At 50.8% G+C, this 23101-nt stretch overlaps 2 protein-coding genes across 13 annotated transcripts in view; one reads left to right on the forward strand and one right to left on the reverse strand.

Moving 5' to 3' along the window:
* MYH10 (myosin heavy chain 10) overlaps positions 1-23101 on the forward strand; it is a 123786-nt gene that overhangs the window by 74633 nt on the left and 26052 nt on the right. For all 9 annotated transcript variants that reach the window (XM_077892683.1, XM_077892676.1, XM_077892679.1 and 6 more), the window contains 11 exons: positions 6771-6964; positions 7058-7179; positions 8881-8950; positions 9037-9197; positions 12079-12187; positions 12275-12406; positions 13140-13346; positions 19072-19209; positions 19589-19712; positions 21277-21448; positions 22624-22836. In XM_077892683.1, the coding sequence (XP_077748809.1) occupies positions 6771-6964; positions 7058-7179; positions 8881-8950; positions 9037-9197; positions 12079-12187; positions 12275-12406; positions 13140-13346; positions 19072-19209; positions 19589-19712; positions 21277-21448; positions 22624-22836 (1642 nt within the window). The remainder of the gene's footprint in view (positions 1-6770; positions 6965-7057; positions 7180-8880; positions 8951-9036; positions 9198-12078; positions 12188-12274; positions 12407-13139; positions 13347-19071; positions 19210-19588; positions 19713-21276; positions 21449-22623; positions 22837-23101) is intronic.
* The window catches only part of NDEL1 (nudE neurodevelopment protein 1 like 1), a 79259-nt gene continuing 78149 nt past the window's right edge, over positions 21992-23101 (reverse strand). For all 4 annotated transcript variants that reach the window (XM_077892692.1, XM_077892690.1, XM_077892693.1 and 1 more), the window contains one exon: positions 21992-22956. In XM_077892692.1, the coding sequence (XP_077748818.1) occupies positions 22893-22956 (64 nt within the window). In that variant the 3' untranslated portion in view covers positions 21992-22892. The remainder of the gene's footprint in view (positions 22957-23101) is intronic.

The following is a 23101-nucleotide window of genomic DNA, read 5'->3' on the forward strand; positions in this document are numbered from 1 at the left end:
GCTCACTTTTCTTATACTTCAAGGCAACTGTTTGAGTGCATAAACAATTCGATTGCTACCGCATACACATTGCTTCTTATTTTATGCATAGCGCCTACAGCACTGCATATTAAAAGGTATGTCATTACCTTTTCCAACAGTGCCGTTTTGATACACAGTCCTCGGAGGGAATGCTGGGAATGGATGTGCTAATAATTAATGTCTCCTTTGTCTCTGGGTCACCTCTGCATTTCCCACGCCAAGGAACTCCAGAGAGAGGGATGGGTTTCTTTTTTTTAAAGTCATGAACATTTTGGAGAATAGAGAATTCCACATTTCTGTCACATGTTGGTCTCATCATTATACCTTATATTTGGAACTTTATGTGCATATTTAGCTACTTGGCTTTTCTTTGGAATTTGAGATGGATAACTATCCACAAGGCTTGATGATGCAAGTTGAGACTAAGGCAGTGCAGCAGTGGTCAAATCTGTGTCCTAAACCCGAAATTGAGCTCACACGAATGAGCCTTGTGGTCTGAAGCCTTAGCCCTGTGTTTAAATACCACCTATGCACAGCTAGAGCCCTCCCCCCCCAAAAGCTCCACCTAAAAAAGAATGTACTAGCCAGCCTTGTAATCATGTACCAAAACTGTCAGGAAGTGATGCTCAAAGTCAGATTCATCTTACAAAATTTCCTTTACGATTTTTTTGGAACACAATAATGCTGAGACCTAAATCCATCTCAAATGTTTGTTACCCATAAGTTTAAAGGAGCGTGCCCATCTTAATCCAAGTCACCACCATGAGCTCTAGTTTCCGTCCTGGGGGAGACACGCGTCAGGAGTGCTGAGGGCCGGGGTGTGGGGTGGCTCATGCCCGAGGTGGTTCCAGGCTTTGGAATGCACATTCCACAGAAGAATCCAGACCCAGAACTTCTGACGCAGCCCTCCTTGGCCTTGGGGCATCCTGCCTGAGTTGAGGACGTTGGGGAGGGACAGAAAAGTAGGAGGTAGTTTTAAGCTAACAGGCTGCCAGAGACGTGTGCTCTTGTTAGAAGGTTAGTGCTTGATCTTCTGGACTTTGTCCCAAAATACAGTGCTCTCTTTATTTTTTTTAAGAGTTTATTTATTTATTCATAAGAGACACAGCGAGGCAGAAACACAGGCAGAGGGAGAAGCAGGCTTCCTGCAGGGAGCCCGATGTGGGACTCGATCCCAGGACCCCAGGATCACGCCCTGAGCCAAAGGCAGACATTCAGCCACTGAGCCACCCAGGTGCTCCCAGAGTGCTCTCTTTAAATTAACCCTCTGTGACCCTTGAGCTTCTGATATCTTGGAGGCCTTTGGTGCAGTTATGCGGCTGAACCAAGCGTCAGGCCTCCATCTCTCCTCCTTCTTGGGAGGAGCCTTCCATCCACCATGGCGAAAATCTGGTCCTTGAGGTTGCGTGTAGTCTTTCTACCACAAAATGCCTTCCTCCCCAACAAGTGTTTATGGATTCCAGCCCCGGGGAGAGGTAGTCAGCATTAAATGGAAATGTGGGGCTTTAGTCAATGAGTTCTTGGAAGACAAAGGGTGAAGGAGTTTCTGGGCATCCAAGTTGTGGTCTAGTCATCTCTGATGTGCTGGTAACACAGTGCGTGTCCTTCTGATTGTGAGAAGGGACAGACCATGGGCAGACTATGAGCTTCTGGGCACCCCTATAGGGTCAGGGAAGTAGCATGGTGCACATGGAGGCCCTGAGAAAGGTGAGAGGCTGGAGTAAAGACAGGTTTCCAGAAGCATCAGCAGACAAGTGGACAAGAGGAAGGAGCAGCATCCCCATAGGCAGAATAGGGAGGTCAGAGAGTTTCTGCTGTAAACCGAGGGGCTGTTTCTTCCAAATCTGATTTGAAAGTCCAGACCTTCTGAGTTAACCCAGCAATGAGCCTGTGAAGAGGGTTTGTAACCTCAGAATTCTAGGCAGTGTGTCTGTGCCACAGGGCGGCTGTGCGTCCTTGGCCGTCCCAGTTCCACTCCTGCTGTGTCCTTCTGAACTGCTGCGAGTGTCAGGAGGCCTCCAACAGCTCTGGAAGACTGGGCTCCACCAGAGAAAGCTTGAGAAGAACACAGAGCAAGTTCTAACTATTGCTAGAGTACCAGCCCACCTCCACCCCAACCCTAGTCCTTTCCAGTCTTCCATAGAAGCAGCCCTTGAACTTGGGATCCCAGTTCACTTGGACTCACCCGGGAGAGGCTAGCCAGTGCTGTGGGAGGGCTTCCTGTCTGTCACGGGCTCACAGGGTCTCCCTTCATCTCTGATATCCACTGAATTCTTCCCTTCCTTCTTGTCACAGTTCTGGGAGGAAGCTTCTCCCTTAGCCATGCTTCCAACCGAGATGATGTGCTAGCTTCAAAACATGCTGAACCAGTCTTTCTTTCTTGGCCCAGGAAGTCATTAAAGAGGTTCCACTTAGAATTGAGGAGCATGACTGATGAGATGGCAATCATTTTAATCTCCTTATAAGTTGTGTCCTTCGGTCACGATCTCTGTTGTGCCAGTTTAGACTCTGTGGGTCGGATCTGACACAGTTGTGTGTGGCGTTAGATTGTGGATGGAGGTTTCTTTGCCGCACAAAATATCCTTGTCCTGGTTTTTCTTTACTCTTGAGTCTTAACAGGAGCTGGGAGAGAAATAGGTTTCTGGTTTTGTAACTTGTGTCCCTGAGGTCACGTGGGGACAGTGACACTTTGCTCCCAGGGCTATCATGAGTGTCACACGTGAGGGGCTAAGAGCCTGCCTTTGGCTTCAATGTTTTGCTGCTGCTCTAATTCTGAGAAACAAAATCAGTAACTGTCCGTGTCCTTGGGGGTTGGTTGATGCAAGTCCCCTTTCCTCTCATGCGCCAGGGCCACGCCGGGGGTGGGAAAGGACAGGTGAGGAATGGAAAGGAGAAAAACTGAAGTGCAGGTGAGCAGCAGGGCCTGGGAGCAGGAAGACACAGAATCACAGGCTCCTAGGCAACCTGTAGACTTACATGAATTCTCAGGATTTCCAAATACGCCAGAACCACTAACAGATCAGTTCCACCACCCAGCAGTAAAACCAGAACAAACGTATTATTACTACATGTTGGGGCTACATGGAGATATGCTACTTGATGTTAAGATTGTTTCTGGGAATTCAAGCACTTACGATTATATTTGTTTCCGAACCTGTGCTTAACTATTGGTAGCATTTTACCATAGGCTAGAGTAGAATTGTCGTAATTTGTTGGAATGAGTATCGAGAACATGCTACGCGCTTCGCACAGTGCCTTATGTCTTTGCGAAAATGCACCTGGTTTATAGTTGGAGCTTCAGGTAGCAGGGAGGGTGGCCGGAGGTCCCTCCATTGAGCCCTGGAATGTTCCCCAGGCCCTCACACTGAGGTCAGTCACTATAGCTCCATCTGCAGAAGAAGTGGCTGAGACGGGGAGCAGCCAGGTGAGTTGACTCCAAATGCCACAGCTGGTGAGGGGCAGGCGTTTCTGGCTCAGCGCTAGGCTCTGCATCACCGGCTGTACTTCAGGGCTCAGTGATGTGGACTGTACCCTACAAGCTGCTGGAGAAACGGAAGCATTTGAAGTATAGGGATTAGGAACCAGTTCAGTTGGGTCTTTCATAAATCCCTGCTAATCACGACCCTGGGACCAGAGCCTACGTGGAGAGAATAGGTGCTACGTGGAGAGGACCCAGGGGCAGAGGTGGCTCCGGGAGAGGACCCAGGGGCAGAGTGGGGCCCGAGGGAAGAGCAGGTGGGAGGTTACTGCAGGGGAGGAGTCCAGGGGAGGAGTGAGAGCCCAGATAAGAGCTGTGGAGCAGAGCAACAGGTGGAAGACCTTTTGAGGTTTGGCTTGGACCGGTTTTGGTGAGCAGCTGATCCAAGGGCAGTGGAGGGGCCTCCTGGTCTCCAGCCTCTGTACCTGTGGGTTCCTTCTGTGTGGGAGGCAGAGAACATGCTCTCCACCCCAGGGTTTTGACTTCCTGGCTCCTCCTCATCCTCCCGGCTGGCTCTTCCGCTCTCCCCAACTTGGTCCCAGGCCCCCCATCCCTTGCCAGTCACCCTAAGGTGGCCCATCTGGCCCCATGACAACTACCCACAGCTGACAGCTTCCACATCCACCTTCCTAGAGCCTTCTTCTCCTCCTGGCAGCTGCCCACCAGACTTCCAGGATTTGCAGCCCGTCTCCCCAGTCTGGCAGTGGCATCACCAGCCACTCCTCTGCTCTGGCCAAAGTCCCAGGATTTACTCTTGACACATCTGTTTGCCGTATTTTCCACATCAGCTTGATCGTTAGCACAAGTCCGTCCTTCCACAGAAAGATGTCTTGGATCTTCCTTCTCCCTCTCCCTCCTCTGCGATCACCAGTTCGCCTGCCCTCTTCTTGCTCAGAGCCCAGCCTGGCACAGCCATCACCTCCCCAGAGACCCCTCCCCACCCATCCCTTGTGCGGCAGCCGGCATGGGCACTCTGTGTGTCCCTGCTGTCCTGCTTCCTTCCACGGGCTGCTGTCCTTTCTACCCCTGGTCCTTTGAGCTGCTGCCTGGAGTGGTCTGCTCCCTGCTGGCTCCTTCTCACCCTGTGGGTGATAAACAGACTTTCTCCAGAGAGATCCCCCAACCATGCATCTCTTTCATGGCATCTTGTTTTCTTTCCGTGCTCTTCCCATTATCGGTCATTGTCAACGTACTCCGCGTTTGCTTCATTTATTCACTAGCATGCGCATCAGGCCTGTGACAGGCCAGACCCCAGACGTTGTGCTGGGCACTTAACAAGAATTTTTTTTTTTTAATATTTTATTTATTCATGATCGACAGAGAGGGAGGGAGAGAGAGAGAGAGAGAGGCAGAGACACAGGCAGAGGGAGAAGCAGGCTCCATGCACCGGAGCCCGACGTGGGACTCGATCCCGGGTCTCCAGGATCGCGCCCTGGGCCAAAGGCAGGCGCCAAACCGCTGCGCCACCCAGGGATCCCACTTAACAAGAATTTGTAGGAGGCAGAGACACCTTTGTGACTGCAGGGAGATAGGAGACTCTGGTGTTTGGTGGCTCGTGCTGGAGTCAGATGACGAGAGCACCCAGGACGAGAAAAGCAGGTGAGGTAGCAAATGCCCCTACTCATAGGTTGTCTTGAGGGTTTCAGGGGTGAGCAGAGTTTGGACCCCCAGTGAGCACCACAATGCTCAGGAAAAGGACAAGAAGAGTCACCGTAGCAGTAGGTGGGGGTCCGGGGCAGGTGGTGTTCACATGGAAGCCCCAGGGGTAGAGGGAGTTCTTAGGGTGCTGTCAGGACGGCAACACGCAGGTGCATGGAGGTCAGGTCAACGCTGGGAAGCCTGTGCGGCCTCGGGCAGGGGCAGGAGGGCGGCCTGGAAGCCAGTCAGCTGCCATGGACTGGGAAGCAAGCAGAAGGCATGCAGGGCACCAAGTTTGTGAACCGCCCTTGAGGAGACCAGGAAGTGGGTGGACTCAGGGTCAAGGGCCATCCCCGGTCTGGTGGTGCATGCAGGGCTGGGCGCTGGGCTGGGCACTGTTTTCTTCTAGAACACACGAGGGGGGTTGTTGGAGCACAGAAAAGGATGGCAGACGGCGGTCTCTGAGGTGGGCAGTGGGCGGACTGGGCAGGACACGAGCCAGGATAGCCTCCACCCCAACCTTCGAGTCCAGTGGTGCTGCTTCGCAAATGTCGTAGGACAGGGTGCATGCCTGGGCCTGGAGACAGATGAGTCCCCTCCTTCCCCAGCTTACACCTGGCCCACACTGACGGCCTACATGCTGGGAACTGTGACCTCGCCACTGGGGTCCTGGTGTCCTGTCCCGTCGGAGCCTCTCTGTGCTTCACCCAGTGCCAGGTTCCCACCACTGCCTGATGAGGGGCAGACCACAGAGATGGAGGTGGCCGCTAGGGCCCACTGGGCGTCAGTGGGGATAGTTCAGTGGACATTTTGAGTGCTTTTAAAACATCCCAGTACCGAGTTTCATTTATCTCACGGCTGTTGTGAATGAGAGCACGTCACATGCAGGATGCTCCGCTGGCACCTGCGCTTGGAGTCCCTGTGCTCGGAAGGATTAGGTCCACGTGGTCACTGGTCATGTCTACTGCTGCCACCAGAGCGAGGCCTCTGAGCGGTTCCACCACCACCACACGGAGCTGAGACCCTGACTCTTGGGGGGCTTCCTCCCGCTCCACGTGCTCATCCCTAAGCATTACTCCTGCCTAGAGGACAGAGCTGGCACTTGCTCACCCCTCACCTGGTCTTCCTCTGTGTGTTCCTGAAACTTAATGATTTTAAGTGACAATCTGATGACGGAGATGAGAAGACTCTGATCCCTCCGCCCCAAGCATATCCTTAAGGGATTTGCTTCATGGGGTCATGTCTTTTCACAAGCTGCTTCCTCTTTCAAGACTTGTCACAGGGTCCCTTTTGTATATCAATAATGCCCGCGGTGATCCCGCATTTACCACGGGGTGGTGCGCGTAACAGGCAAGATGTTACCAAATGCAGTGCATTCCCAAAGTAGCGCAGCGGAAGGCACCTGCTATGTGGTGTGGAGCTGTCCGGGCACTGACTATCCTGCCATGGGAGTGTGTGGCTGTTGGTTCCACGGCTTGTGCAGTGTCTGAATATGCTGACTGCCTACCGACACACGGCATATCCTATCATCTGTCCCACAAAGCTTGTGCTGCTGCACTATCACTGTGTCTTTCCTTTCCCTGCAGAACAATTCCAGTTGGCTTATTTTCCTTTTCTTTTTTCTTTTCACCAGTGGACCGTATCGTGGGTCTGGATCAGGTCACGGGCATGACGGAGACAGCCTTTGGCTCTGCGTATAAAACCAAGAAGGGCATGTTTCGGACTGTCGGGCAGCTCTACAAAGAATCCCTCACCAAGCTGATGGCAACTCTCCGGAACACCAACCCTAACTTCGTCCGCTGCATCATTCCAAATCACGAGAAGCGAGTACGTGTCACATGGAACATAATGCTGGTATTGGAAATGGACCCGGGTCAGGTAACAAAGATGAAAGCATAAAACTGTCATTTGCTTGATTAGGCTGGAAAACTGGATCCGCACCTAGTGCTTGATCAGCTTCGCTGTAACGGCGTTCTGGAAGGAATCAGGATCTGTCGCCAGGGGTTCCCCAACCGGATAGTTTTCCAGGAATTCAGACAGAGGTATTGCTAATTTTGACCTTTTTCCCATGTTTCATAGCTTATCTGGACAGGTATCAAAACAATGAGCTGATGAGGAAAAATGTTTCCTTGTTTCCGGGATGTTTGAGTTGCTTTTTTTTTTTTTTTTTAAATAAAGATTTTATTCACTTATTCATGAGAGACACAGAGAGGGAGGCAGAGCCACAGGCAGAGGGAGAAGCAGGCTCCCTGCGGGGAGCCCAATGCAGGACGCGATCCCAAGACTCCAGGCTCACGACCCAAGCTGAAGGCAGACGCTCAACCACTGAGCCACCCAGGTGCCCCTGAGTTGCCTTTTCATATAAGGAAGGGATAATCATTACCTCTTTACTAGCCAAGAATATCGAGCGCTGTCTTTATAGAGCGCTAACTTGCCAGTGGCCACTAGAGGTGCCTGAAAGTCTAGCTCCTGGCAGCGTGAGCTAGATCCTTGAGGCTGGGAGCCAGCCCTGCATTCGTGTGCACATGGGTCTGCCCAGGATTCACACATGATTATTTTCTGACCAATTTTTTAAAATATGAGTAATGTGTTCCTTTAGAAAAATTTGAAAATATGTGAAAGGTAAAAATCATTCAGAAGTGACTCCTGCAAACATTGGGGTTATTTTTCTCCACCTTTCAATGAGTATATACATGTAGATGTGTTTATGTGTGAACGTACGTGTACATTTCCCACCGTGCGTGTGTGCACAGGTCCACTCACAGTCCTTTTACTAACGTAGTAGAGGGACTAGGATAGATTAGAAAAGGATTAAGAAAGAAAGATCAACGAAGTGGATGCGATACAAATGAATAAAAACATGAGAAACTGATTTTTTCTAACACATCGTGTAATTTGTGTATCATTGGGTATTTCTGTCATTTGCTTTTTTCATATTTCACTTGGAAATGAGATCTTCAGTTATGACGCATTGGCTGTCCTGTGACATAAGCAAGTCTGCAGGTCAGAGACGGGCACATTCTGCTACCAGTCCAGATGGAATCCAGCTGAGAGATTATTCCAGTCCTTACGGGTTTGGGGGAGGCCTTACCGTGGCCCCGCTGTGTGCCCCCAATGGTAGAATTTTGCTTTTTGTTGGTAGGAGAGAAAGCACCATAGTTGGTACTGACTGACGCAGCCAGGATTCATCCTTTTCACGCAGCCACTGTCTCTTTGCTAAAATGTGTTTTATGGAGGTACGACCCACCCAACGTGCCCAGATCTTAGGTGTGCAACCTGGCGAGCACACGCATGCCCAGGCCAGTGCCGTCGTGAGCATCACCCTGGTTCTTCCCAATGTTCTAGGTAGAGGCCTCCAGGCATTGCTCTACTACGTAATAAACGCCTGCAAATCACCGCACAGAGAGCAGGTTCTCCTTGCAGTTTAGGCCTGTGAACATTTGGGGGAAAATGAAAAACAAAAGAGTTTTTTCAAACACCATGCCTTACTCTTCTCCGCCACAACTTCTCAGACCTAGTGTTTGTCTTTGGAGAATTCATGTCCTGTTCAGTTTGCCTCCTGTTTTGGGAAAGAAAAGCTAGATCTGCAGAAAATCTCAGATCATCACCCTGTCGTGTTTTTACTCTTCCTGTGACATGGTTACCTATCCCATTCTTGCCTCTTAAAGAAACGTAACTCACAGTCAGCAGGGAGATGTTTCCACAGATTTTTACTGAAGATTTTGGGGCTGTTTTTCTTACAGATACGAGATCCTAACTCCAAATGCTATCCCTAAGGGTTTCATGGACGGCAAACAGGCCTGCGAACGAATGGTAAGCTTTCTCTGACTCCACTGCCCTGCGGGCTACCGATAGCATCTGCCCCATAGCCAGCAGTAAATGGACTCTTTCTCTTTTAGATCCGGGCTTTAGAACTGGACCCAAACTTGTACAGAATCGGACAGAGCAAGATATTTTTCCGAGCTGGCGTGCTGGCACACTTAGAGGAAGAGAGGGATCTAAAGATCACCGACATCATTATCTTCTTCCAGGCTGTCTGCAGAGGCTACCTGGCCAGAAAGTAAGTGGGGACTCACAAATTAGATGTTCGCTAAGCATGTGCTTGGGCTGGGCGTTGTGCTGGAGATGCAAGAGCGAGGGACGCAAGATCCCTGTTCCACAGCAGGATGGGTGTCCAGGTGCACAGATGGATGTTCCACCGGAGGACACGCGTCCATGAGGGAAGAGATGAGTTGAGGCACAAAATCAAGGGTTCAGGGGCTCACTTCAGCGTGGGTTCTCAGCGAAGGTTTCTCTGAGGCTGTGAAACCTGCAGGATGAGAGAGTGCTGACCCTGGGGAAGGGGGCAGGGGCAGAGCAGCTGTCTGGGGAGGGGAGCACAGTTGTAGTTCTGGAAAGCATTAGCGTCCTCTGAGCAGGTGCGGCAGCCCTGCATGTCAAGGGCGTGATGGGGCAGTGGGGGACCCTGCGGGCTCACTGGAGTTTCAAGGTCTCCCAGCTGCCACAGCAGACTGGAATGGGGCCAGAGAGGAATCAGGTGGGCCGCGTGGGCAGGTGATGGAGACCCAGAGTGGTTACTGGACTCAAGATCCAATCACAAGGCCTCAGGGCCGGCGCAGAACCAGAGGCAGTGATGGTGTTTCCTTTATCTCCTCCTACAGGAGGCCGGGGCTTGGGAGGGAGGAGGGCACAGCCTGCCGTCCAGGCCCCTGAGGCCAGCAGCACCAATAGCACCCCGCTGGAGGCTTGGGACCACAGTGCTGGGCTCAGGGTGTCTGCCCCTGACACTGTTGCCAAATGAGGAGGAGGTGGTGTTTGTGAGTCTCTGCCCACACATAACAGGGTCCCGAGCTAAGGAGGAGGCACAGTAGGTCAAGGAAAATGATGGTGTCTTCAGTGGTTCACAGCAGGACACCGTGGGTGAGGAGGAGTGGAAGCCTTGGGTTTACCTGTTGTTGCTTGCAGCATGTTAACTGTTGGCAGCATCACCGTCCCATGGCCGCCAGCCCACAGGATGCCCAAGGGGACAGGACTGAGCACAGCCAGGTGCCTTCCTTCGTGCCTTGAGCTGGGAGCACGTCCACAGCTTCCAGAGCTTCCAGAAACTAGAACAGTTGATGCACAGGGAACGAGCTACATACACTGAGAGCATGTGCCGCTGCTTCACCAAAGTCTAAACCCTGCAACACTGTCGTTGGGATCAGTCCTCAGGAACAAAGATCTCGTCTCGAGGACAGAGACCAGATATGCCTGTGTGACTGCTGCATAAGGAGCAGCTCTGTGACTTGCGGCCCCTTCGGTCATGCTCCGCGCAGGCTGGGGTGGACCTAGAGCAAGGGGCTCAGAGGAGCCAGAGTAGAACGTGCGAGAAGCAGAGCAGTGCTTATAGTGGTCAAGAAAGGTAGGCGTGTGTCCGTGACCCGTGACCTTGAGGTTGGAGCGCCTTGGGGTCACCAGGACAAGCGTATAGAGACTGGAGAAACAGGTGGCTTCCTGACGATGTGCTTCAGGTGCGGGGCAGGTGTCCCGGTTCCAATGAGTGTTGCGGGGAAGGAACTCCTCATTGAGACAGAATGACTGGCGTGTCCTTGACCCATTCTGACGGTCTTCTCCCAGGGGCCCCCGGATGCAACAGGACAGCAGGTCTCAGTAAGGACATTGAGGGATGTTCACTGCAGTCTTGAAGGACACAGTGGGGATTGGGAGGCAGATGCTATTTTGTAGTCTCAACATACTTAAAGTTATCGCTGTTGCAGAAACTTTAAGGCTTGGCCAAGCTTGCTTGGCTGGGGAGCATATATTAGGAGGAGGAAGGTCTTGTAGGGAGCAGAGCAGTGGGCTGGAGGATGGCCTATGCAGGGATTCCTGTAAGGAAATGTGAGCCACAGCAGAAGGGCAACAAGGCTCAGTTTGTGCCTTGGACCTAGAACCTTCTGCTCCCAAGGCCGTCCTACGTGACTCCAGTCACTGCTGGTCATTGCAGTGAGCGAGTAATTATAAATGTTTCTTACCATCTTTCCTATTTCCTCTACGTGCCCCTCTTTCCCGGGAGAACCCCATAGCCAGTCTTGCAAAGAGTTTTGGAAAGATCTCGAGAGGAATAATCGCAGGTCCCAAGGAGCCCGGGTGTTCGTTCATTCACCCGGAAGACATGACTTAAGGGGCCTCAAGTACATGGCTCTCTACTCCTGGGGAGCTGCACCTGCTTGGGAAGGGGCCACATTCGTGGACAGAGTGGTGCTTGATGCTGCAACAGGGAGTGAAGGAGGCCACAAGTCATGCCAGCGCCCAGAAACCCCAGGGAGCCAAATGTTTGAAGTAGCGGGTGGTCCACAGGAGCATGAAGCAGAGAAGGCAAGCAGACATGGCTGATGGAAAAGCTTGAATCTATGAACCCTGTCACCAGTATCAGAAATACAGGGTCAGGAGGTGATGGGCAGAGCCAGGAGCTGTGTCTCCTGGAAGCGCCACCGTGAGCAGGAGAAGATAAGTGGCCTCCTAGGAGGAGGCAGCACAGGACCATGAACGAGGATGGGGCTGGGGCATCAGAAAGGGAGCCCTGTTCCTGAAGGCATGTGAGAAATTGAAAAGACTCATAAGCACAATTAGCAGGTGGCTCTCGGGGCACATGGCCCCGGCAGCACGGGGTGGTGGGAAACCCCAGACTCAGTGACAACGAGTTCGAGAAGCACCTGTGTGTCCTGACTCCTTGGTCTCCAAACAGGAGGCATTCACCCGACCATCAAAATGCTGTAGAGGGAGGTCGCCCTGGGAGGAAGGGGGGCCGACGCTTCCTCTGTGCCAGGTGGAAAGAGAAAGTGCCAGCCCAAAAGGGAAGGTCGAGGGGCGCCAGCAGGGGAGGATGAGGAGGGTGGGTCTCGCTGGGTGGGCACCGTCAAAGCATGGTTTTCTGTCCCCGCTGAGCTGCTCTCGGTCTCCAGGGCCTTCGCCAAGAAGCAGCAGCAGCTGAGCGCCCTGAAGGTCCTGCAGCGGAACTGCGCCGCATACCTGAAGCTCCGGCACTGGCAGTGGTGGCGTGTCTTCACGAAGGTGGGCCCCAGGAGGTGGCAGTGGGGGATGGACAGCGGGCCCCCAGCCAGGGCGCACGGCGACGCTCACGGTCCCGTTGTGTCGCAGGTGAAGCCGCTCCTGCAAGTGACCCGCCAGGAGGAAGAGCTTCAGGCCAAAGACGAGGAGCTGCTGAAGGTGAAGGAGAGGCAGACGAAGGTGGAGGGCGAGCTAGAGGAAATGGAGAGGAAGCACCAGCAGGTGTGTGCCCGGCCTGTGGGCCTGCCCCCACGTCTTCCCCATGTGTCGTTGGCACTGCTCCCCAAAGCACAGGCATTTAGGAAGAGAGGTGACAGACACAATGCCCCCTGCATTCGGGCTTGTGTAAAGTCAGCCCGTCCCGTGTGTTCCTGCCTTGGTCCTTCATGGAGCCGTGGGCGGTCACGTTTGTGGTGGGGCGCGTGTCTGACACCTCTTTGCCCTGAGGCTCCCAGCAGTGTCTCTTGCCTGAGAGTGCATGCGAGGGACCTCAAAATGAGGATGGGACTGCACCAGGCCCCCTTGGGTCCCAGCTGGTTACGCTTCAGGGGCGAAGCAGAGCCCCAGGAAGCATCCCACAACAGTGGTGTAGGGGCCACAAAGGGGAACCACCAAGGCCACCGTGCTCGCTTGATGCCAAACCACCACAATCATCCCCACAGGCATGTTTGAATAACATCTTCCCTCTTTGTCCATTATCTTAATAGAAGAACAGTCATTAAAATAATGTGAATTTAGTGTTAGGATAATCCGAGACCATAGAAACAACCAGAAATGCTTTCATCTAGCTGGTTTTGCTGTAGCTACAGAATATCAAGTTTCCCCAGCGACATTACATAGCTTTAACCCTCAGTTTCTTTGGTGGCGAGCCCTTGGCCTCTGAAATCCTGGAGACTGTGTCTGGTGTGGGCATGGGGGGCAAATGACCGCGCCGGGTGCTCCGCTGTGATTGCAGCTCCTGGAAGAGAAGAACATCCTAACAGAGCAGCTCCAAGCAGAGACAGAGCTCTTTGCTGAGGCAGAAGAGATGAGAGCCAGGCTCGCCGCCAAGAAGCAGGAGCTGGAGGAGATTCTCCATGACTTGGAATCCAGGGTCGAAGAGGAAGAAGAACGAAACCAAATCCTCCAAAATGAAAAGAAGAAAATGCAAGCTCACATTCAGGTACGTCCGATAGTCTTTATTTAGGATTCTGTTGTGGGCTTTGCAGGTGGATCTGTTAGGTCAATAAAGGCTGTGGATCTGGACGGGAGCCCCAAGTCAAGGTGTTGCCCCTAATGGAGGACCGTCATTGGAAGCGCACAGGGATAGATCCTGTTTGAGCACAGAGCTGTTGTAGTTGTGTTCTGAGGGCACACACAACGATTCGCAGTAGGAACAGCCCAGGGTCTCCCGCACTCTGGGACCGCATTTGGCCTGTGTTGTCAGTAATCACGGCACTGCTCACCCTGTTCCCCCGATAGGCACCTGTCAGGTGGCTTGGTTCCTGAGACGGGCTTGGGTCTGACCCAGGAGGTGGCCAACAGTCAGGATGAAACACTCGGCCCTTTCTGGGCTGTGTTACCGGGACACAGGCTGTCCTCACGCGAAGCGCAGCTGTACTGGGGTTGGTGGGGTCAGTGTCCAGGCACACGGCTCAGACAGCCCTTCCCTGCCCACACCCAGGACGCACCCCCATCTTCCCCTGGGCTCCCACCCCAGACCTCCCCAATACCTTCTTCCTTCATGGGCCCAGCACCAAACCTCCTTCCAGGTCTCGCCTTGAGTTTTTTCTCACCCTGTAGCTTATGTTAGCAAAGCACAGACAGTTCAGATGTTTCACAGAAGCACAAAAGATATCAGGTTACTTCCTTGGCAGATATCTCACATGGTAACTCATCTGGACACTTTCCATTCTTCAGCACAAACGCTTTCCAAGTACCGCCTAATAGGTGAGCGGAGTATCACCAAACCTGGAAAAGTACATGTTAATCCAGCAATTCTAGTTCTGGGACTTTAAGCAGAAATCTGTGCAAGCCATCTAATTATCTTAACAACTGGGGTTTATTAAGCCGGGATAGTACCATCCAGTTACGAGTAATCAGTTTATTTCCATGGCGATCCATTAACGCATTACTAAGGATCGTTGTACAGATCCAACCAAAAATGCATTTCCGTAACATAAATTCGTACGCATCATTTCATATGGGAAGACACAGAGACCTGACTCTTCACAGTAATGAGCTCTCCTTAGTGGTGACAACAGTTTTGATTTTTTTTTTCCTCTTTAAGAGCCATGTGCTCATCTTAGAAATAACATTTGTCTCGTGTGGCAGGAGGACACCCAAACTCCCCACCAGGGTCCTCAGCCTAGTTTCTTATACTCCAGATTTTAACACCCTCACATGAAATGCTTACATTTTTTAAGACTTATTTATTTGAGAGAGAGGGAGGAGGGGCCAAAGGAGAGAACATGGAGCCTGATGAGGGGCTCGATCTCACGACCTGAGCCAAAGTTGAGTTAGATGCTTCACCACCTACACCACCCAGGTGCCCCAGAATGCTTGCATTTTTTTAGTCTATTTAGAAAAATAAATATGTCCCTGTAGAGCAGCAGAGTTTGCATTTGTGTTTTGCTTTTCCAGTACTTTCTTTTTTTTTTTTTTTTTTTTTTTATTGGTGTTCAATTTACTAACATACAGAATAACACCCAGTGCCCGTCACCCATTCACTCCCACCCCCCGCCCTCCTCCCCTTCTACCACCCCTAGTTCGTTTCCCAGAGTTAGCAGTCTTTATGTTCTGTCTCCCTTTCTGATATTTCCCACACATTTCTTCTCCCTTCCCTTATTTTCCCTTTCACTATTATTTATATTCCCCAAATGAATGAGAACATATAATGTTTGTCCTTCTCCGACTGACTTACTTCACTCAGCATAATACCTTCCAGTTCCATCCACGTTGAAGCAAATGGTGGGTATTTGTCATTTCTAATAGCTGAGTAATATTCCATTGTATACATAGACCACATCTTCTTTATCCATTCATCTTTCGTTGGACACCGAGGCTCCTTCCACAGTTTGGCTATCGTGGCCATTGCTGCTAGAAACATCGGGGTGCAGGTGTCCCAGCGTTTCATTGCATTTGTATCTTTGGGGTAAATCCCCAACAGTGCAATTGCTGGGTCGTAGGGCAGGTATATTTTTAACTGTTTGAGGAACCTCCACACAGTTTTCCACAGTGGCTGCACCAGTTCACATTCCCACCAACAGTGTAAGAGGGTTCCCTTTTCTCCACATCCTCTCCAACATTTGTTGTTTCCTGCCTTGTTAATTTTCCCCATTCTCACTGGTGTGAGGTGGTATCTCATTGTGGTTTTGATTTGTATTTCCCTGATGGCAAGTGATGCAGAGCATTTTCTCATGTGCATGTTGGCCATGTCTATGTCTTCTTCTGTGAGATTTCTGTTCATGTCTTTTGCCCATTTCATGATTGGATTGTTTGTTTCTTTGGTGTTGAGTTTAATAAGTTCTTTATAGATCTTGGAAACTAGCCCTTTATCTGATATGTCATTTGCAAATATCTTCTCCCATTCTGTAGGTTGTCTTTGAGTTTTGTTGACTGTATCCTTTGCTGTGCAAAAGCTTCTTGTCTTGATGAAGTCCCAATAGTTCATTTTTGCTTTTGTTTCTTTTGCCTTCGTGGATGTATCTTGCAAGAAGTTACTATGGCCGAGTTCAAAAAGGGTGTTGCCTGTGTTCTTCTCTAGGATTTTGATGGAATCTTGTCTCACATTTAGATCTTTCATCCATTTTGAGTTTATCTTTGTGTATGGTGAAAGAGAGTGGTCTAGTTTCATTCTTCTGCATGTGGATGTCCAATTTTCCCAGCACCATTTATTGAAGAGACTGTCTTTCTTCCAATGGATAGTCTTTCCTCCTTTATCGAATATTAGTTGCCCATAAAGTTCAGGGTCCACTTCTGGATTCTCTATACTGTTCCACTGATCTATGTGTCTGTTTTTGTGCCAGTACCACACTGTCTTGATGACCACAGCTTTGTAGTACAACCTGAAATCTGGCATTGTGATGCCCCCAGATATGGTTTTCTTTTTTAAAATTCCCCTGGCTATTCGGGGTCTTTTCTGATTCCATACAAATCTTAAAATAATTTGTTCTAACTCTCTGAAGAAAGTCCATGGTATTTTGATAGGGATTGCATTAAACGTGTATATTGCCCTGGGTAACATTGACATTTTCACAATATTAATTCTGCCAATCCATGAGCATGGAATATTTTTCCATCTCTTTGTGTCTTCCTCAATTTCTTTCAGAAGTGTTCTATAGTTTTGAGGGTATAGATCCTTTACATCTTTGGTGAGGTTTATTCCTAGGTATCTTATGCTTTTGGGTGCAATTGTAAATGGGATTGACTCCTTAATTTCTCTTTCTTCAGTCTCATTGTTAGTGTATAGAAATGCCACTGACTTCTGGGCATTGATTTTGTATCCTGCCACGCTACCGAATTGCTGTATGAGTTCTAGCAATCTTGGGGTGGAGACTTTTGGGTTTTCTATGTAGAGTATCATGTCATCGGCGAAGAGGGAGAGTTTGACTTCTTCTTTGCCAATTTGAATGCCTTTAATGTCTTTTTGTTGTCTGATTGCTGAGGCTAGGACTTCCAGTACTAGCTTTTCCAGTACTTTCTATTTCATTCTTCTCTAGACTCTCTTCTCTAGACCTTAGATTTTTGGCATGGCTATCTGAATTTATTATTTCCTTCTGTGACACGTAAATTCATTCAGACATATTCTAAAAACAGTAAGGTGATAGTTATTATTTTCTTTTGCCTTTTACCTCTCTCTGAGGAAAGTAGAGGTATCAGAAGCCAGGACCTCCTGAGCCCTATGGTCCCTGCACGGCCCCTGGGAGATAACTCAGCCTCGTTGGTCTCTCCTGTCCTTTTTCTGACCTGGGAGGCTTTGAGGGGCTTCTGACCTGTGCCCTTTGCAACCAGAACTACTGGAGCTGGTTTTGGATTTGATGTTTTTTAAGATTAATTTCCTGATGACGTTATCAATAAGCAATTATTGAAGAAAAACCTAGTGACCACAGCAGCACTCCTGGTCTCCTCCCTCCCATCAGCCCCATTACTGCTTTTCTGTCTGCTTACATGGGTTTCTAAGCAGATTACGCAGATTCATTTATTAATTGAAATTATAGGGACGACTGAGTTGGTTAAGCATCTGACTCTTGATTTTAGCTAGGATCATGGGATCGAGTCCCTGTCGGGCTCCACGCTGAGTGTGGAGTCTGCTTGGGTCTCTCCTTCCCTTGCCCCCATTCATGCTCTTTCTCAAAATTTTTTTTTTAAGATTTTATTTATTCATGAGAGACAGAGAGAGAGAGAGAGAGGCAGAGACACAGGCAGAGGGAGAAGCAGGCTCCCTGCGGGGAGCCTGATGCACAACTCGATCCCAGGATGCCAGGGTCACGCACTGAGCCAAAGGTAGATGCTCAACCACTGAGCCACCCCACGTGCCTCCCCCCTCAAATAAGTTTTAAAAAGGAAAAGAAGTGATACTGAACACATAGGTTATGTTCACTGCTCTTGTGAACTTAGGAGTGTCCGGTGCAGGGGTGCACCTCAGAAACCCCACTGTGGGAAAGTGTAGGGCAAATGACCTATTTTGTTGTGTTTTAAAAACAAGTGGCAAGGGAGGGAGGGGGAGACCCAAGGGGGCCTAGAGAAGGAAGGAGTCTTTATAGGCTTACCAGTCACCTTGTTTGGATTCCAGTACAAGCGAACAAATGTATTTTTAAGCAGTCTTGATGTCTTAGAAAGACAGCTGGAGGTTTTACAGAACAAAATGTGAGGTTTGGGAGTTGCTTCAAAATAACCTTGGTGGGGGGCACCCGGGTGGCTCAGTGGTTGAGCGTCTACCTTGGGCTCAGGGCGTGATTCCAGGGTCCTGAGATCGAGTCCCGCATCGGGCTCCCTGCAGGGAACCTGCTTCTCCCTCTGCCTGTGTCTCTGCCTCTGTCTCTGTGTTCTTTCATGAATAAATAAATACAATCTTTTTTAAAAAAAATAATAAAATAACCTCAGGGGCACCTGGGAGGGGAGTGAGGCACTCAGGTGGAGAAGAAGTGACATGGGCCAGAATCCATGCTTGTCACGGCAGAGCCAGTGGCCGCGTCAGTATCAGGCTCTCTGCTGCTCTGAGCTCTTGGATGTGTGTTCGAGGCTGTTACATGGGTGTCCTTCCAGAATCAACCATGATCAGTGTCTGAAATTTCCTGAACATTGATGTGTACGTACAACCCTGCTCCGTGGCGTCTGTTTATTACAGACATAAGGTAGGGTGTGAGACAGAAGAGTAGTAGTTCACTGAATCCGCTGTAGACACTAGCATCCCACCCCGCCTGCGGGTGGGCTCACGCTGTGGAAGTCAAGCTTAAGTGGAGACCACCCACCTCACTGACCTGTGACCATAGTATGAGTTTGAATTACTGTGTCACTCATTTTGAAAAATACACCAACTTCTACCCACTTTGAACTACCAGGATATTTCGTAGCCTGTTCACTGTTCCTCCACATTATAAATAACGCTTTGCTTTTTTTTTCTTTTACGTAAATCGCATCTGCTATTATTTCCTCAAATTCCTGGTTTAAAAGGCATGCTTGTTTTCAGAGCTCGCCATACGTCACTACGTTGGCTTCCAGAAGGATCTGGCTTGTACTCCAGCCTGCAGCAGATACATGTCTGCACCTCCTATTTATACAAATGTCCTTGCCATTTTGAAAACCAAAAGTTGGCATTTGACTTTTAACACGTTCCTCTGATGCTTTGCGTGCAGCAGGACTTTGTGGAGCAGGTGGGCAGCTGACTGTGTGTTCTGCCTCCCAAGGACCTAGAGGAGCAACTGGATGAGGAAGAAGGCGCTCGCCAGAAACTACAGCTGGAAAAGGTGACAGCGGAAGCAAAAATCAAGAAGATGGAGGAGGAGATCCTGCTGCTTGAGGACCAGAATTCCAAATTTATCAAAGTAAGAGAGTATTTGCATTACAAGGTTGGTCTCAGACCTGGGAAGTACATACGTTGATGCACTCACTGGAAGGGGCTTCTTCCAATGGGAAATTCTCAAGAATTCGGGTTCGTTTACTTAATTTTCTCTCCAAGGCTCTACCCGTAGAGGTTTCTAAAGATAGAAACAACATAATTTTTTTAATCCACCAAATTAATAGCCTTCTCATCTTTTAGACGTTTGACGTGCATGTCTCACACCTACTGAGCCCTCCTCAGTGACCTCGTCTACAGAGCAAGGGGACCCAGGGGCGGGCCACAAGCACCTGCTTTCTGAGCGAGACCAGGCCCCAGGTGTGGTTTGGAAGCCTGCTCTGAAGCCGTCAATTCTTTCTCCTCAGGAAAAGAAACTCATGGAAGATCGCATTGCAGAGTGTTCCTCTCAGCTGGCTGAGGAGGAAGAAAAGGCCAAAAACTTGGCCAAAATCAGGAATAAGCAGGAAGTGATGATCTCAGATTTAGAAGGTTAGTGTTTGGCGTCAGAGAAATGGAGGACTGGGACGTGTGAGCGTTTAGATTTTACTTACATCAGAACAGGCTGTAAAAAATGTGCATGTGGGTCAATCCATTTGGAGTCAATTACTAAAATAGGTCTGTTTTGTGTTATTATTTCCTGCCCAGTCTCCAAGCATTTATGATGGGATAGTACTAATTTAACTTAGTTTTTTTAAAGATCTTACTGAGAGAGAGAGCACAAGCAGGGGGAGAGGCAGAGGGAGAGGGAGAAGCAGACTCCCCGCTGAACAGGGAGCCCGATGTGGAGCTCCATCCCAGGACCCCGGGATCAGGACCTGAGATGAAGGCAAATGCTTCACTGACTGGGCCACCCAGGCGCCCCTAATTTTATTTTTTTAAGTGAGATCCCCTGGTGAAATACATAGCCTCCCCTGGGGTGGACCCAGCAGGGCTCTAAATTAAGTTTGAGTCGTGGATGCCGCTGGACTTTGTGTGTGTCGACTCTAAGCTGCATGAGGAGCCCCTACTGCCACAAAAACTGGCAGGGACTGGAGCCACCGCTGAGGGCAGCCGCACCGCATGGTGACAGCCGGAATAGCCTCGGGGAATCCTAGAACGTTTGCAAACTAGATCCTAGTTTTCTGAAAACGAAAGAGGGGTAGGACTGGGGAGGAGCCTGGAAGCCTCTGCTGTGACACAGGCAACCAGGGCTAGCATGTACACTGGAGGAGCAAGGGCACAGCCCTCGATCCCCCGGGTCGTGCGATGCCCGTGCAGTTGTGACTGCACTTCCTCAACGCGCTGCTCTCCTGGTGTGGCGGAAGTGTGGCTATCTAAAAACCACCTCAGGGTTTTGCTGTCCTGTTGTTGAGCACAGACAAGGGAGGATGCCAGCATGAGAGGTGTTCACAAACCAGTTTTGCCAATCCGCAGCTCCTCTGCTGGGGAAGAACACAAGGCAGATGTGCCTCTTCCTTCTCACACATGTGACCGGCCTGTGATGCTCAGTCTCTTCTCTGAGTATGGGTTGTGCCAGAGAATGCCAAGGCGTATGGGGCTCAGTGTCACGAGGACCCCTTCCTGCAGAGTGTGGAGGGAGGTCGTGAAGACATAGGACCCTCTGCCCACACTGTCCCCTCCCTCCTGCTTTGGAGCTGCGGTCCTGGTTCCAGGCAAGGATCCCCAGGGAAGGGGCACAGGGTGACGGGCAGTTGCACACACCACCCTCGCCTCCACTGAGCCTTTTGCTTGTTGTGGGCCCGGTGATGGGTGCAACATCAGAGGGCCTGGGTTATTCAGCTCCAGGCGTGTGGGCTCACTTCCCACAAAGGGACCTCCTTAGAGTCCCTCCACCCCCGATTTCTTCCCAGAAATTCCATCCTCTCACCAACGTCTCTCTCCATCAGTTTGATCTCAGTGGGTTTCAGATGACTGAGCCATTGGCACAGTGGTGACAAGGCGGTGACCTGCTCCTGAATCAAATGGCTGATTTTCAACCTCAATTTATATTTGAATTTGTTCATCCGGCGCACCGTTCGTGGGTTGAGCTTCTTGGCTCTTTCTTGCCTTACAGAACGCTTGAAGAAGGAAGAGAAGACGCGTCAGGAGCTGGAGAAGGCCAAACGAAAACTGGACGGTGAGACCACTGACCTGCAGGACCAGATCGCAGAGCTCCAGGCGCAGATCGACGAGCTCAAGGTCCAGCTGGCCAAGAAGGAGGAGGAGCTGCAGGGCGCGCTGGCCAGGTCTGCCTCTGGCTCGCCGGCCTCTGCCCTGAGCCGGCACCGCGGGGTTTGCTCTCTGCAGAGCCTCGTGTCTGGGGCTGGATGGGAACTTGGGGAGGCGGACATGGAGTCTCCTTGTTGTGGGTGTGACGGCGGAGCCTGGGACTTGTGTCCAGGCAGCAGGAAGCTCTCGTAAACCGCCCTGGGTGTCCGGGCTCAGAATCAGCAGTCATGTCACAGGGTCCCTGGAACTTCATCCCAGAAGTTATTTTACCATATCAAACACGGGTTTTTTTAAAAAAGGTGTTATTTGTTTATCTGATAGCGAGAGAGCACGAGCAGGGGGAGGGAGGAGCAGGGGGAGAGGGAGAAGCTGACTCCCCGCTGAGCAGGGCGCCCTTTGTAAGCCTGATTCCAGGACCCCGGGATCATGACCTGGGCTGAAGGCAGACGTTAACCAACTGAGCCACCCAGGCGCCCCTCACAGTGTGTTCTAGAAGTTGAGAGGAAATCCCATTTTAGAATGGAAATCGCATATAATAAATATATTTATAATCATTTGGCTACGTGTTCAGAGAACTTGGAGTTTAATTTATAATTTATTACAACTGAGTACATCTCGTAACAAATTTTTTCCCTGCTCTCCATCACAGTGGGACCTACTTTGTCCAGACCTTCTGCTTTCTCTCTCAGCGGTGAGAGCTAGAGTCTAGGACTACAGCGTCACCCCGGGGCCCCCTTCCCTCACCCCACATGTCCCAGCCCTGCCAGTCCAGAAGATCTGCCACCACTGAGGGGGGAGGAGGCTGCAGGAAGGAGGAAGGGACAGGAGTGGGGAGGTGGTGAGTCTCCACCTCCGGCTACATCCTGAGAATGCAGGGGGACGCACCGTAGGCTGGACAGTTTGAAGGGATGGACTGTGTTCTCGTTCTAACATTTCACTGGAGAGGAAATGTTTTTCTCTTCTGACCATTAACAAGAGCTTGTCCTTCCTTTCAATGAAGGACTGTAGCCCCTTGGAGAGGGGCCTGGGCTCTGCTGCTCCCGGGTGTGGGCCTTCTTCGGGTCGGTGGCCCACGGGCCGGGGATGGGTAACTGGGTCTCCTCGTGGAGAGGTCCTCACTCGGGTGGGTTGGCCCAGACACTGTCCACCTGGGCGCAGACTGACTGCTCCCCCTGCCTGGATGTTTCGACAGGGGTGACGATGAGACGCTCCATAAGAACAATGCCCTCAAGGTGGTGCGAGAGCTGCAAGCCCAAATCGCCGAGCTTCAGGAGGACTTTGAATCAGAGAAGGCTTCACGGAACAAGGCGGAGAAGCAGAAGAGAGACCTGAGTGAGGAGCTGGAGGCCCTGAAAACAGAGCTGGAGGACACGCTGGACACCACCGCGGCTCAGCAGGAACTTCGGTGAGTGGCGGGAGGCGGTGCGTCACCTGGTATCCAGCAGATGTGCCCCCTACCCCTCAGACCTTCCTTGAGGGGTGGGGGGTTTTCTTGCTGTCATCATTCTGAGTATTTCTCTTCCTCCTAGAGAGGGAACAAAATAGCCGTGGTCAGAAACAAACTGGCGTCCGTGTGGGGGTGAGGTGTGCAGGGTGAGAGGGTGGGGTGCAATCAGGAAAGCCCTGCTCAGGGAGAGACCCACAGGAAAGACACAGGGCCGGCACATGAG

The sequence above is a fragment of the Canis aureus genome, chromosome 3, assembly GCF_053574225.1.
Source record: "Canis aureus isolate CA01 chromosome 3, VMU_Caureus_v.1.0, whole genome shotgun sequence".
Taxonomy (NCBI): Eukaryota; Metazoa; Chordata; class Mammalia; order Carnivora; family Canidae; genus Canis; species Canis aureus.